General features: G+C 38.2%; 2 protein-coding genes across 4 annotated transcripts in view; one reads left to right on the top strand and one right to left on the bottom strand.

The window, feature by feature from the left end:
- Positions 1-181: 181 nt before the first annotated feature.
- Positions 182-1,313, bottom strand: LOC144524988 (uncharacterized). Of its 2 annotated transcripts, none has more exons than XM_078261479.1 (4): positions 1,078-1,313; positions 937-993; positions 650-760; positions 182-436 (listed from the first exon to the last, which is right to left on the bottom strand). In XM_078261479.1, the coding sequence occupies exons 1-4, from the start codon at positions 1,231-1,233 to the stop codon at positions 353-355; spliced, it is 408 nt and encodes a 135-aa protein (XP_078117605.1). In that variant the 5' UTR covers positions 1,234-1,313; the 3' UTR covers positions 182-352. The 2 variants fall into 2 exon arrangements, with proteins under 2 accessions (XP_078117605.1, XP_078117604.1); XM_078261478.1 differs by having other exon boundaries at positions 937-996; positions 1,078-1,312.
- Positions 1,314-5,499: 4,186 nt separating this feature from the next.
- The window catches only part of atrx (ATRX chromatin remodeler), a 42,792-nt gene continuing 35,778 nt past the window's right edge, over positions 5,500-12,513 (top strand). The window contains exons 1-8 of one of the 2 annotated variants that reach the window (XM_078260829.1): positions 5,500-5,699; positions 7,309-7,440; positions 8,409-8,470; positions 8,576-8,625; positions 8,747-8,868; positions 8,965-9,045; positions 11,022-11,131; positions 11,239-11,306. In XM_078260829.1, coding sequence (XP_078116955.1) covers positions 7,434-7,440; positions 8,409-8,470; positions 8,576-8,625; positions 8,747-8,868; positions 8,965-9,045; positions 11,022-11,131; positions 11,239-11,306 — 500 coding nt within the window. In that variant the 5' untranslated portion in view covers positions 5,500-5,699; positions 7,309-7,433. The remainder of the gene's footprint in view (positions 5,700-7,308; positions 7,441-8,408; positions 8,471-8,575; positions 8,626-8,746; positions 8,869-8,964; positions 9,046-11,021; positions 11,132-11,238; positions 11,307-12,513) is intronic. The other variant, XM_078260830.1, reaches the window with a different exon arrangement.

A 12,513-nucleotide genomic window follows, 5' to 3' on the forward strand; every position in this document is an offset into this window, starting at 1 on the left:
CAGTAAGTAATTGGTGTCTTAAAAAGTAGAATCATGTTCAAAAATGAAAAAATAATCATGTTAAAACATTCTTCAGTGTGAAACAGCTGTTACTGGTTGACTAGACCGTTTTACTTGAATGATGAGGATAGATCACTGATACCTAAAACAAGGAGGAACAATATTGACTCAAACGACAAACCAATGTGCCATAATAATTTATTGATGTATAAATACAAACACTACAAAAATAAGATATGTAGGAAAATAAATATTACATTTGCAATAAATAGAAATAAGTTATGTATATTACATGTGTTAAATAATACATATGATCACTCCAAATAATTAAAACACATTTGATGAGTTTTCACTATGTACAGTTCTTGATGTCTTCGAGAAAGCTTATGAAGCTTTTTGTATTGTTTGTGTGCAGGGTACAATTGTTATTCCCAGTCTGAAACAAAATCATGGTGACAACTTTAGTTTTAAGCACACAAAGATCTGAACGCACAAAGTGATAGAGAATATGTTTTACATTAAAGAGCATTTTCATTGTTAGAACGGATGCCTTTTAGAGTCGCTGTCAGCAATTTGAAATTTCATGTATTCACTTTTGGTTTAGTTTAGGACTAATAAGCATGTTCAATAACATTGAATTCCTCCTTACCTTTTTGTTGTAAACATTCAACACACGGGTGAGGTTATTTGCAGCTGGTTTTAGATTGGCTGATAGATTGGCATGCTTCAGAACCTTCTCAGCCAAACAGAAGAACCCCTCCTGTGTAGAGAAAGGCACAATTATTAATTTTATTTAACAAGCTGAAGTTATGACTTAATCAGTTTAGAGAAACAGGCTTAACATCATCTTGAGAAGTTCACAAGCTGTACATCTACTATGTCAGACAAATGTAATGTACAATAATAACAATAGTCAGAAAAAGATATCCAACATACCACACATGTGCTACTATCTGATATCGTTTTCACCTTTGGGAGTTTTGTTCCATTTTTCTTCTGACAAGATAAGAAATATAAGTCAGTATATCATAAAATAAACAAACAAACAAACCACAAGTGTTTTTGTGGTTTTCTTACCAATTCCTCGGCCAGTTGCTTTAGGGTCGAAGCACATTCATGAATATCAGCTAGTAGCTGTTTTTTTGTCTTTTCCAGTGAGGGGTCCTTATGTTGGGGTGCTGCGATGACCATCACGAACATCATCATCAGTGTAAGAATTTGAAAGTTCTTCATGTCGTTAAAAGAGACCGCGAGCGAGCACTGTCAGGTTGAGCAGAATAGCTGAATAACCTACATACGCTACTGTTGCTACTTATATTTGTCATCATGCTGACACTCTAACACTCTTAGACCACAGTATACAAACACGTCAGAGGAGGAAGACACCAAATAAGGTTTGATGTGTATCAGTTTTACGATAAAATTTCCACTAGGTGCATAGAGTTATCTATGACTAAGCAATTACCTGCTAATACTTCATCAGCAAAGCCCTTGCCATTTGCTGGTCATCACCTTGTGTTAACCTCCTACGAAGGTTGTCCTGATGTGTAAGGAAAATGTCACAGAACATCTAACCAAATCTGACCAAATACTATCATTTCAGCTGTTACATTCAAGTTTTATCAAGTGTATTTTATAATGGCTGTGTCCTTACAGCTGAATTGCACAGCCTGCTGTGAAACAGAAATGTTACTCTGGACATTTTTTGACTTGTTGCATCAGAAAAGCACAGGTGGAAATGATGATTAAAGTTTCTCATTACTTTGAGATTCTTAGTCAATGTTCTGGAATACTAAGTCAATATATTGAGATACAAAGTCAATATTTTGAGATAAAGTGTGTGACAGTGAGCTTGCAGGCAGCCATTATCATTAATATTTTTTAGAAAAACCTGTGCTTTTTCTGTTCCCACATGTCAAAATGACTGTGGTGAGTAGGCACAAGGAAAATAGTTTGAGTCAAGCTTTTAGCATTATCCCCACACATCAGGAAGAGGAAAATGTGAATGACAGTTATCCTGCCAGCTTCCGTTTCCTTTTTACTCTGGTGACAAGACCCCAAAACAGCTGTTTAAGTTACGCCTGCTCATCTGTCATTCTTAAAATACAGAAGAATTCTGTTATTATTGAAATAAAACAAATGAAACAGTAAGGTAACAAAAAAAAGACGATTACTTTATTAAGATAATATTACATAAAATAATTTAAGTAAACTATTACAGGTGATAGCTGCCAGCATCATACCAATACTTTTTAAAGACAGACCAGTTGAAGAGTACTTAATTGAAATTGCAATATATTTAGTTAACTGTGTAGTATATGAACATTCTATAACTTTCTATAAACTTTGACTTAAGATTTGGTATAAGGAGATGCATGAACTTTACCCCACTTTTATTGAAAACATCTGGAAACTGTTAACATGAGCAGAGGGCCCCCCAAGACAGAAGAGTCCTTTTTTGGAGTTATGCCAGATAAAAGGCATCGATTGGTCAGTTCCCTACTCCAATCATATACTTACATATATCACGTCTTATGTTAATACAATGCACAGAGTATATACTGTATTCACACAAAGAAAAGGCAGAGCGACAATATTTGAAGATTGGATTGGTCGCCTCTCCGAGCTCCTGCAGAAGCTTGTAAAATTGATGCTGAATCTTTGATTGTAATAAACCTTATCATAATCGAGATCAGTGTCAGCGGATTCCTCTTCATACAGCATCACAGCATTACTATTAAAGACACAACAACTGTCTGATAAAACTGGTCATTAGACAAATCAGAAGCTCAGTTTGAACACCAATTGTTAATAAGATAAGATTGCAGAGTAGGAAAGTTTTAGCTGAACTTGAGGTCATATATCTTTGAATACTAACACATTCACATCTCCACATCTCTGCATACACTGACAACCTTTGAAGAAGAGCTCCACCTTTAGGTGATATTTATTCTTTCACAGTGCAGTTTATCTATGCTCCAAATAATTATGTTCTTTGCAATTAGAAAGTTGTAATGGTAAACTTTAGAATACAAATGTTCATAAAAATGTATAAACTAATGAAATACAAAAATAAAATAAACTTTTTGGCTTGTGACTCCTTACGAAAAAGCTGTTTGGTTGAGGCCACTTGTCATGTCTACCACGAGTTGTTATCGGGTCAGTAAAAAAAAAAAAAAGTTCAAGGCACTCTGAAATGTAGTGGAGTATAAAGTAGCAGAAAACGGAAATACTCAAGTAAAGTGAAAGTAGCCTACCTCAAATGTATACTTCAGTACAGTATTTGAGTAAATGTACTTACTTTCCACCACTGCTGTTTACACACTGATACATAAGTATTAACAATCTAATAATTACATATATAGTATACATAGGCTATCAGTTATAGGGCAATTTTTCTGCATAATAAGTACTTTTACTTTTCATACTTTAATACTGGATGACTCCCAAGTCAACGCTGTGGAGTCCTTCCACTTCCTGGGCTCTATCATCTCCCAGCACCTCAAGTGGGAGCTGAACATCAGCTCTCTCGTCAAAAAGGCACAACAGCGGTTCTTCAGATGTTCTTCCTGCGGCAGCTGCAGAAGGTCATCCTACCAAAGACCATGATGGTGCACTTCTACACTGCCATCATCGAGTCCATTCTCACCTCCTCATCCATCACCATCTGGTACGCTGCTGTTACTGACAAGGACAAGGGAAGACTGCAGCATATCATTCGGTCCGCTGACAAGGTGATTGGCTGCAATCTGCCGGCCCTCCAGGACCTTGAGAGGAAAGATTGTGGCCGCCTGACCATTGTATATATATATATATATATATATATATATATATATATATATATATATATATATATATATATATATATATTAGGGCTTTGACTTTTGCCCAAAAATCATATTCGAAGTTCGTTTGTTTATTAATATTAATATATAATATTTTGACCATTAAATGCCTTCAGTAAGGCTTATATTGGTATCAAACTTCGTATATGTTCTGTCCACCAGAGGGTAGTGTATCAGTCAGTAGGCGTGTAATGATGTTTTCAGAAAATAAACACACTGCCACAACAATTTTTTTTATTAAAAGTCAGACCCTGGATTAAATACAAACAGTCAACAGGAAGGTCGGATATTTCACCGTAGCCTACATAAGTGGTCTGATGTTTATACTTTTACGCTGGTGTGTGCGTCGAGCCGCGCGTGTGTGTGTGTGTGTGTGTGTGTGTGTGTGTGTGTGTGTGTGTGGGGTGTGTGTGTGTTAGAGTGAGAGAGTGACGGTGATTACCGGTAGCTTCAGAGCGAGTAGCGACTCTAGAGTCATAGTGAGAGAAACAAAGTGTCTCCCCTGTTCTTTCTGACCACGGTGAAATCTGGACCAGGAAAAGTTAACCCTCTCCTTGATTTCATGTTGTTAATGGAGAAGGAGAACCAGGAAATGAGTCGGGGAGGAAATGCAACGCTACCATGCTACGGCCGAGCCAGAGTTACATTTTGAAATGCGTGAAAAAGCCTCGGAATCTGAATTGAAAACAATATTTACAAGCAAACACATTTACAAAAAAATAATGCCCATAACAGGTTCGAAATTCGAATATTAAGGGCTGCCTACCTAATATTCGTTCGAATATCAATATTTTTATATTATTTAATTTAATTTTAATTTAATTATATTCGAATATCGAAGTTCGGAGTCAAAGCCCTAATATATATATATATATATATATATATATATATATATATATATATATATATATATATATATATATATATATACTGTGAACTTTTGCACATCAGCAATATTTTTGCACATCCTGAACAAAACAGAACAGCCTTCTTTTCCTTTCTAAAACAGCTGTTGAATTGTTATTGTGTCTTTTAGATATTTTATATTGTAATATTTTTATTCTATAGGCCTATTTATGTTCTGCTTTGCTTTATTAATTATTTCCTTTTTAATATGTTTATTGTATGCACAAACACACCAAGGGAAATTCCTTGCAAGTGAAAACTTACTTTGGCAATAAATCAGATTTTTAAATGAATTCATTATTTTTTCTTTACAATGGTGTTATCGTACTTTAACTATGTACTAACTTTATTTGAACACTTCTTCCACCACTAATTATTAATGTTTTTAATGTTTTTAAATCTATCTATCAATATTGCTACATCACGTTGAGAAACTACTGAAGATGCGACTGCCCAACTATACTTTAAGAAACAGAGACATTTTGTTTAGATAATGTTTTAGAGCTTGGATGAGAGAAGCTAAACAGCGCGCCTTTCTGTATCAACAAATGAATTGGAAATACACATGGATGTATTTAGAGAACTACAGCCATGGATGTATTAAGAGCCAGCAGTCACTTCCTAGAGAGAAAAATCATTCCCTCCTCGGCTTAACGAATCAATAAGCTCCGCTGAGCCTGGGCCACTCAGAGCGGGAGAGCGCCTGAGACGGTCAGCCAATGGGAAAGCTCACAGGATTTAGGCTAGATGCGCCATTTTGCTGCGTCCACAGCCATCCGGCAAGATGGTCCCCTTGCTTTGTCTCCCCTGACCGGAGTTGTTTCTGTATTCTGAGGCTATACTTGTTTCCCCGCCATCGAAAATCTGCAAATTGGATTGAACAGGGTAACCTGTAACAAAAAATAAACGTGTCTCTGTCTGTCAAGAAATGACGACGATGAAAAGCAGGTAGGAACACTGTTTAGCTTGTTTGTTAAGACAAGTCAATTCTGCAATGATTACTGTAACGGCGAGCCGGGCCAAAACTGCCTATTGCTAACGTTAGTTAGCAAGCTAGGCTAGCCGAGTTATAGCTATCAGCTGCGCAGCCGGCAATGTTGAAATGTGTACACACGCAGATTCAGATGTGCATATGCGTTATACAGAATGTTTATCAAAGTAATTCCAATTTAAAAAGCGCTTGTTTGTAAAAGTGCAATATTATTTTACTTGGTTTGTATTGTAGCTAGCTAAACGTTACAATGCTACTTTGGATGCTACTAGGTAACGTTAGTGCCAGGATGCGGTTAGCGCCCTGGTTCGTGCCATGGTGTCGTCAGAAGAAGGGAAGGCCTCCTGCGCGTGCATTTTTCGGTGCATGCCCATGCATTGGACCTTTTATGCACTGCCGAGATTGCAACGTGCCAGGGCAACTTGGGGCAGTGAAAATAAGTAGTTCTGCATTAACGGCGACCGCTAAACCTGCTATTGTTAGCGAGCCTAAATTGGCATCCGTGATAGTAAGTAGTTCCTGTGTTGTCAAAACATGGAATGGCTGCGTTGAGATAGAATCATCACAGACCTAACAATGCAGGAGCGTACGCTGCTTGGTACGCGAGTGGGCTCCTTTTTCTGACAGTATTTTGGATACATTTTAGGCCTAGGTGTTGCTGAAAGTACTGAGCGATAGCTCAACACAGCTCGTAGCGATCTAATCAGCACATTATGATGACGCAAAAACGGCACAATAAATAGCGGTGCCTCTGTCTCCAAATACACGTAAAATAATGTCGGTAGCGCCGAGATTTATGAATATATATATTATCACACAAATGCTCCATTAAGTTAAACCTTAGCCCGATATCATATATTATATAATAATGTTATTACTTATTTACTGTAGTCAGTGAAGTTGTCACTGCTCTCTTATAGACTTAAAACAACAGCCAAACATCGTCTGAAACCTTGTATGGAGAAAACCCTAAGGAATATAATTATGTGTAACGGTAATTGTAATTACTTATCTTTCTTGAACATATTATATGAATATGTTCACATATGTTTTCTCAATGCAATTGTCTTGTATAATGAAAATATAAAAATAGTTAGGCCTATGTGAATTTGAAAATGTTAGTGAGAAGATGAAATTGGTGGATCCTCTGCTGTTTATTTCCGGTTTAAGTTTTCTGGCCAGTTTGGCGCTTTACTGTATTAAGTATTTTTTCGGCTGAATGACGATACACCATATATCTGGGTATTTTCCACAAAGTGGGCTTAATGTTCAGTTGTCAAAGCCGCATGTCACTTTTGTTTTTTTTTACTGTGATCAAAATAAAATGCAAAGACAGGGTTTCCTTTCCTGTTTGAAAATATACAGCTGCAACAGATGTAAATGAAAAATGTATCTAAAATAAACAGCCTATATTAAATAAAAAAATTCTGCTCCTTCAGTTGTTTTCAACAACAATAACTGATTAAAAGTAGAAGGAGTGAGCGTGTGATGGACTGAAGTGTATGATACAAAAACTTTCTTTGATTATGACGCTGATTGTTACTGTACAATTCTCTGGTTTGTCAGTGAAGTGTATGAACTACACAGCAGACTGGATTCTCTACTCAGAGTGACGGCTGACTCGTCGTGAACAGGTCCAGTGCGGGTCGAATTCACATTGGCAGGTCACCTGCGTTATATACGTCCCGTGTATGAAAGGTCTGTATCGTCACTAGGGCTGGGCAAAATATCAATGTCGTGATAGAAGACTAAAGATTAATCGAAAACATAATTGATTGAATATCCATCTCACTCGCTCTACTCATAGAACTGAAGTTAAGGTTTTAACAGTAACTACTGTTCTTCTGTGTTTTTCGCCGTGTTTTTTGCCTCTGCAGCCGCCACAACAGAGCGTTACCAGCAGAAACACTGGTACAATTACAGGGTATCCTCTCCTCCATAACAAAATAAACAGCTGTGCAAAAACCAGTTTAAACTGTAGGCAAATGTGGCGCGGTGTCTTCCTCCATGTTGCAGGCAGGGTTTCCGTGGGGTCTTAAAAAGTCTAGAATTTCAAAATTGTAGGCCTGAAAAAGTCTAGTAAAGTATTGTGTTCTAGGTCTTAAATAATTTCAATTACATTTTTCTACGTCCATGTAACGCTACCTCTAATGCTCATTGACCCCCCCCCCCCCCCACAGTGGTGTTATAGTTCTTTCTTTCGATAGTCCAAATGTAATTTGCTGTATATGTATAGATTATTATTACTCCGTGTCGCTTTTATTCAATTTGAATACATTTATTCCCTTTGCAAGTACTTTTGTGACTGCATTTCGTTGTACTTTAATGTTGTGATATTGGTCTTAAATTTAATTCATAAAGGTCTTAAAAAGTCTTAAATTGGACTTGTTGAAACCTGCAGAAACCCTGTGCAGGAGAGCGAGTGAGGGGGGGCGGGGTAGCGTGGCGAGTGTGAGAGGAGAGATGCAAACACAGGCATGGCTTTACGGAAGCTATGTCGCTATACACTGTGTTGTCTTATTCCATATCTCGTTTGAAAATATATTGATATACCTTTTTAAAAAAAAATCAATATACCACCCAGCCCTAATTCAGATATAACATTGTACAGCATCTTCATTCACCAGTGTGTTCATAAGCAAACAAATCTTCCTATGTCTCTCCAGGTAAAATGAGTCTGGCTTCTTCTGAATCACACCTAGACCAAATGTCAGAAAAAGCAGAGGAGGTAAGTATGCAGCCTCTTGGGCAGTCAAAAAATATGTTTTGACCTATGTTTATGATACTGAAATTCTTCAATTGTCAAGCTATTCAAATTTTGTATTCTCGTCAGCCTGGTAGCTCAGCAGAAACTATGAAGCCTTCCTCTTCTCGCAACAAGAGGTAGAGGAATCATTTTTTTTAATGTGGCTGTTATTGTTTTGTTTGCAGTTCCATGTTTTCAAAAGAGTTCTCACAGACACAGGTTGAAATATTATTATAGCTATGTGCTAACTCATTTTAGGAAGCCCGCCACTGTAGCTAAGCACACTGAACTGAATGAATCGGATGCCTCAGTCGAGAGTGAAAATGAAGGGGCCACTTCTGACAACCCTTCAGACAACAACACAAGCAGTGTATCTAAAGGTGTGAACTATGTACTTGTTGGTCTTGATCAAGATATCGCTGATGCTGAATAGGATGCAGGTTTGGGACTTTTTTGTTTTTCCCCCCTCTGATTAGGCACTTTAGTGATGAGGCCATCTGGGAATGAAAATAAAGGCGCCATGAAGCTGAGAGTGGATTTTAAACAGAAACATACAGGTAACTTAATTATATTATTTGGTATTTTGGGTATGTTCAAGGCCGTGTTGGTAAGGTGGAGAAGCTAGCGAGATTGGAAAGTAGCATCTCCTCTGGGCTCAGTCTAACCCCTCCCCCTGTCCTCAGCGCTCCCCCCACACAGACGTGCACAAGCACCACTTCAAAGCGAGGTGCCGCTCTGCTTCTGTTTCAGAGCAGAGTGGAGAAAGGACTGCATTTTCACTGATCAAAACACCTTCATTTTACATGCAACTACACAATTTTTCATAGTTTCCCTTTTTTATTTATTCCCAGGAGGAATTAACTGTACAAAGTACCCTTATCTATTTTTCATATAAACAGTAATAAATATCATATAGGAATCAAACATTTGTAAAGGGCTCCAGTGTTAGCAGACAGGTCTGGCTCTGCATGTGGCAGTATCATCAGCTGTGGCAAACTACTCTGGCAGTGATTGTCCTTGAGAGAGAATATAGAAAGACGCCCACAATGAACAACAGTACCGTTACCATTTCTCTGGCGCAAATATTTAGTACCAATATCATTGATAACTCATTGTGTATATATTGCCCTTCAAAGAAAACGATTCACTTCTGCATCAAGCTATAGGCCTAATGTTACTCACCGGTCAGTAGGACTGGGCGATATGGAGAAAATCAAATATCACAATATTTTTTGACCAAATACCTCGATATCGATACTGCAACCATATTGTAGTGTTGACTATTGGTGCTTTCACAACATATTTACACAATGAGATTTTTGATAATCATCAGTAATGTGGATATAATGACTAAGTATGTAAAGGCAAATAATAGAACAGAACAGTCTGGTATCACTTTACTGTAATGCAGCCTTTAAAACCAGGAAAAGACAACACTTACGCTATATTACGATATCCAAAATCTAAGACTATATCTAGTCTCATATCACAATATCGATATAATATCGATATAATATCGATATATTGCCCAGCTCTACTGGTCAGACAGACGTGAGACAATAGTTGACAGTGCAGGAAGAGGTGAATATCATCGATCCGTGTTTCCACGGTGTCGACGTCAAGTGATCTTTGTCAGAGCTACAAAATAATAATTACAAAAAGAAAAATGACCCTGCATCAGCACATTTGTGAAAAACTAACTTTAGCAATCGGCTACTATGATTAACGCAACATAAATAGCTAACGTTAGCTAGAAATTTCCTGAAAACAACAAATCGCCCCTCCCAATAAAAATTTGTGTTTTTGGGGACAGATTATACCACCCTCTTTAGACTACCAAAACCATTACCTAACAAAACAGAAACATAACGTACCTGTCTAACAGAATGACAGCATCCAAGGCTTCACCTTCCCTTTCAGCTTTGCTGAATAACTATGTCAATGTTTATTCTAGTTTGTCTTCTGTATCTGCAGCCCTTTTTCGCCTCTTTTTCAGCTTCAGCCTCTTTTCTTTGCCTTTTTAGCAGGGCAGGTGGTTGCAAGTAAGCGAGGCAGCAGCAACTTTTGCTGAGTTTTCTCAGTGGGTGGGTTATCTCTCATTCTGCAGCAGACTTGCAGTAACTCCGGTGGCATTGACGCGCACTGAGCTCTGGCTCGTTCACAGGAGGGGTGGATTACGCGCAGCGGGGCAAGGAGGCATTTCATTTGTTCTTAAACCAATCAAACCGAGCGGGCCGTTCAGTTTGATTGGTCGAAGTTTTTACAGGATTACAGCAGCTACAGATGATGGATCTTTTTCACTCCTTTTCCAGAGCCCATAAGCTATTTAGAGCTGTCGGGGTGTAAAGACCATTTCAAAAAATATATTAAAAAGTGTATATTGGGGGGGGGGGGAATTCTAACCCTACCTTTTTAATGTTAACAAGAGAACATCCATGGGATGTTTTTGATATCCTGAAAGTATCATTTAATGAGAGAAAAAAAGTGAATGGATGAAAGTGACAAATAATTATTTCTTTTCTCTTTATCACAGATGATACCCTGCAGAAGAAAGTAAGCTGCACTGCCTGTGGAAAACAAGTAAACCAGTTTCAGCGGAACTCTGTGTATGAACATCCTGCACTCAAAGTACTTATCTGCAAGGTAGGAGAGTTCACATTTTTTCATAGATATTATATGGAAGTTCCACACTGATATTTTTCAGTCTTTCTATTATTGATGTTTGATCACATTATTTCCTATTCCTCAAGTCATGCTACAAGTATTACACAAGTGATGACATCAATAGAGACTCTGATGGGATGGATGAGCAGTGCAGGTAAGGCATTTTACACAAGAACAGAAAACATTTATTTGTCAAACGGAAGTGAAGACGATTAGTGCTGCCACTACTACTTTTCCTACGACAAATTTTTCGATTACTCGCCTAATCTAAACGACTAATTTAAATTAATTAAATTTTTTTTTATTTTGTCCATTTTATTTTGAACTCAACTGAAGGGTCAAAACATAAAATGTCACCTGTGTCATAAACAATATAAATAACTTAAATGTTACCAAATAAAAAAAATGACATAAATGCAGATATAAATGTAATATAAATAATTATCTATTTTCAAATATTGCACCTGTCAAATACAGAACACAATATTCTGTAGCCTATTTTGTCGTCAATACTGCCGGCTTTGTCTTTGCTGTAATCAAATCAGTATATATTTATCTTTAACATGATGCATACTACTGCTTGAGTGCATTTTATCAATGGGAGACATACATGGGTACAGACAAGGCTAGCAGCAGCAGCAGCGCAGCGTCAGACACCTTTCTGGTGTGAAAAGACATAGAAAACGGAAAAACAGAAACACCACGCTCACACCACGTAGGCAGTGTGTAGCTGAAAGCAGGCAGACACGCAGCTATGCTGCTCGCGTTTACACTTGCGTGCATGGCGAGGTTTTAAAACATTACTGCCAAAGTCTGAGTAGCCTGTTTAACATCCAAAGACAGTCATTGTACTTGTCAAGAGCTCGCCGTTTCATTAATAATCATATACATATACCAAGTTCAGAGGCGGAGTCGCAATCGGGAGAGTCAGGACTTTTCCCGGTGGGCCGGTAGTGTTTCGAGGCCGCGAGGGCCGGTCTGATAATAGTTATACATTGCAAGTTCTTAGCATCACCATCCGGCGGCCTGGTGTGCCGCGGCCGCGCCCCTGCCTGCTGGTCAAACTGTGCATTCTCTGCTCAACCCGTACAGCCTGCCTCCGCCATTTTCCAATCAAAGCAGTGGAGGGGGAAGAAAGAGGATAGCAGATTAACCAGCAAGGCGCGCACAGCACACAGACTGGTGTGGAGGTGAATTACAGTGAGCCGTTTGGGACAGGAGACCAAAAATAAATAGGCGGTCAATAGTAAAACAACACGTCGACTAAAAACTTTTTTCTGACCGATAGCCGACCCTCGTTATCTGATCATTAACCATTAAACGACAAGCAGGCAACGGGGTCCCAGTTCACCCGTCCGGGA

This window comes from Sander vitreus, chromosome 10 (genome assembly GCF_031162955.1).
Source record: "Sander vitreus isolate 19-12246 chromosome 10, sanVit1, whole genome shotgun sequence".
In the NCBI taxonomy this organism is placed as follows: Eukaryota; Metazoa; Chordata; class Actinopteri; order Perciformes; family Percidae; genus Sander; species Sander vitreus.

Excerpts from the sequence above, each read along its gene's own strand:
- LOC144524988 (XM_078261478.1), bottom strand. The coding sequence starts at position 1,233 with ATGAAGAACTTTCAAATTCTTACACTGATGATGATGTTCGTGATGGTC. Across the intron at positions 761-936 it reads CAGATAGTAGCACATGTGTG|GAGGGGTTCTTCTGTTTGGC; the intron begins GTATGTTGGATA and ends TTCTCTACACAG. Across the intron at positions 437-649 it reads TGAATGTTTACAACAAAAAG|ACTGGGAATAACAATTGTAC; the intron begins GTAAGGAGGAAT and ends ATTTTGTTTCAG.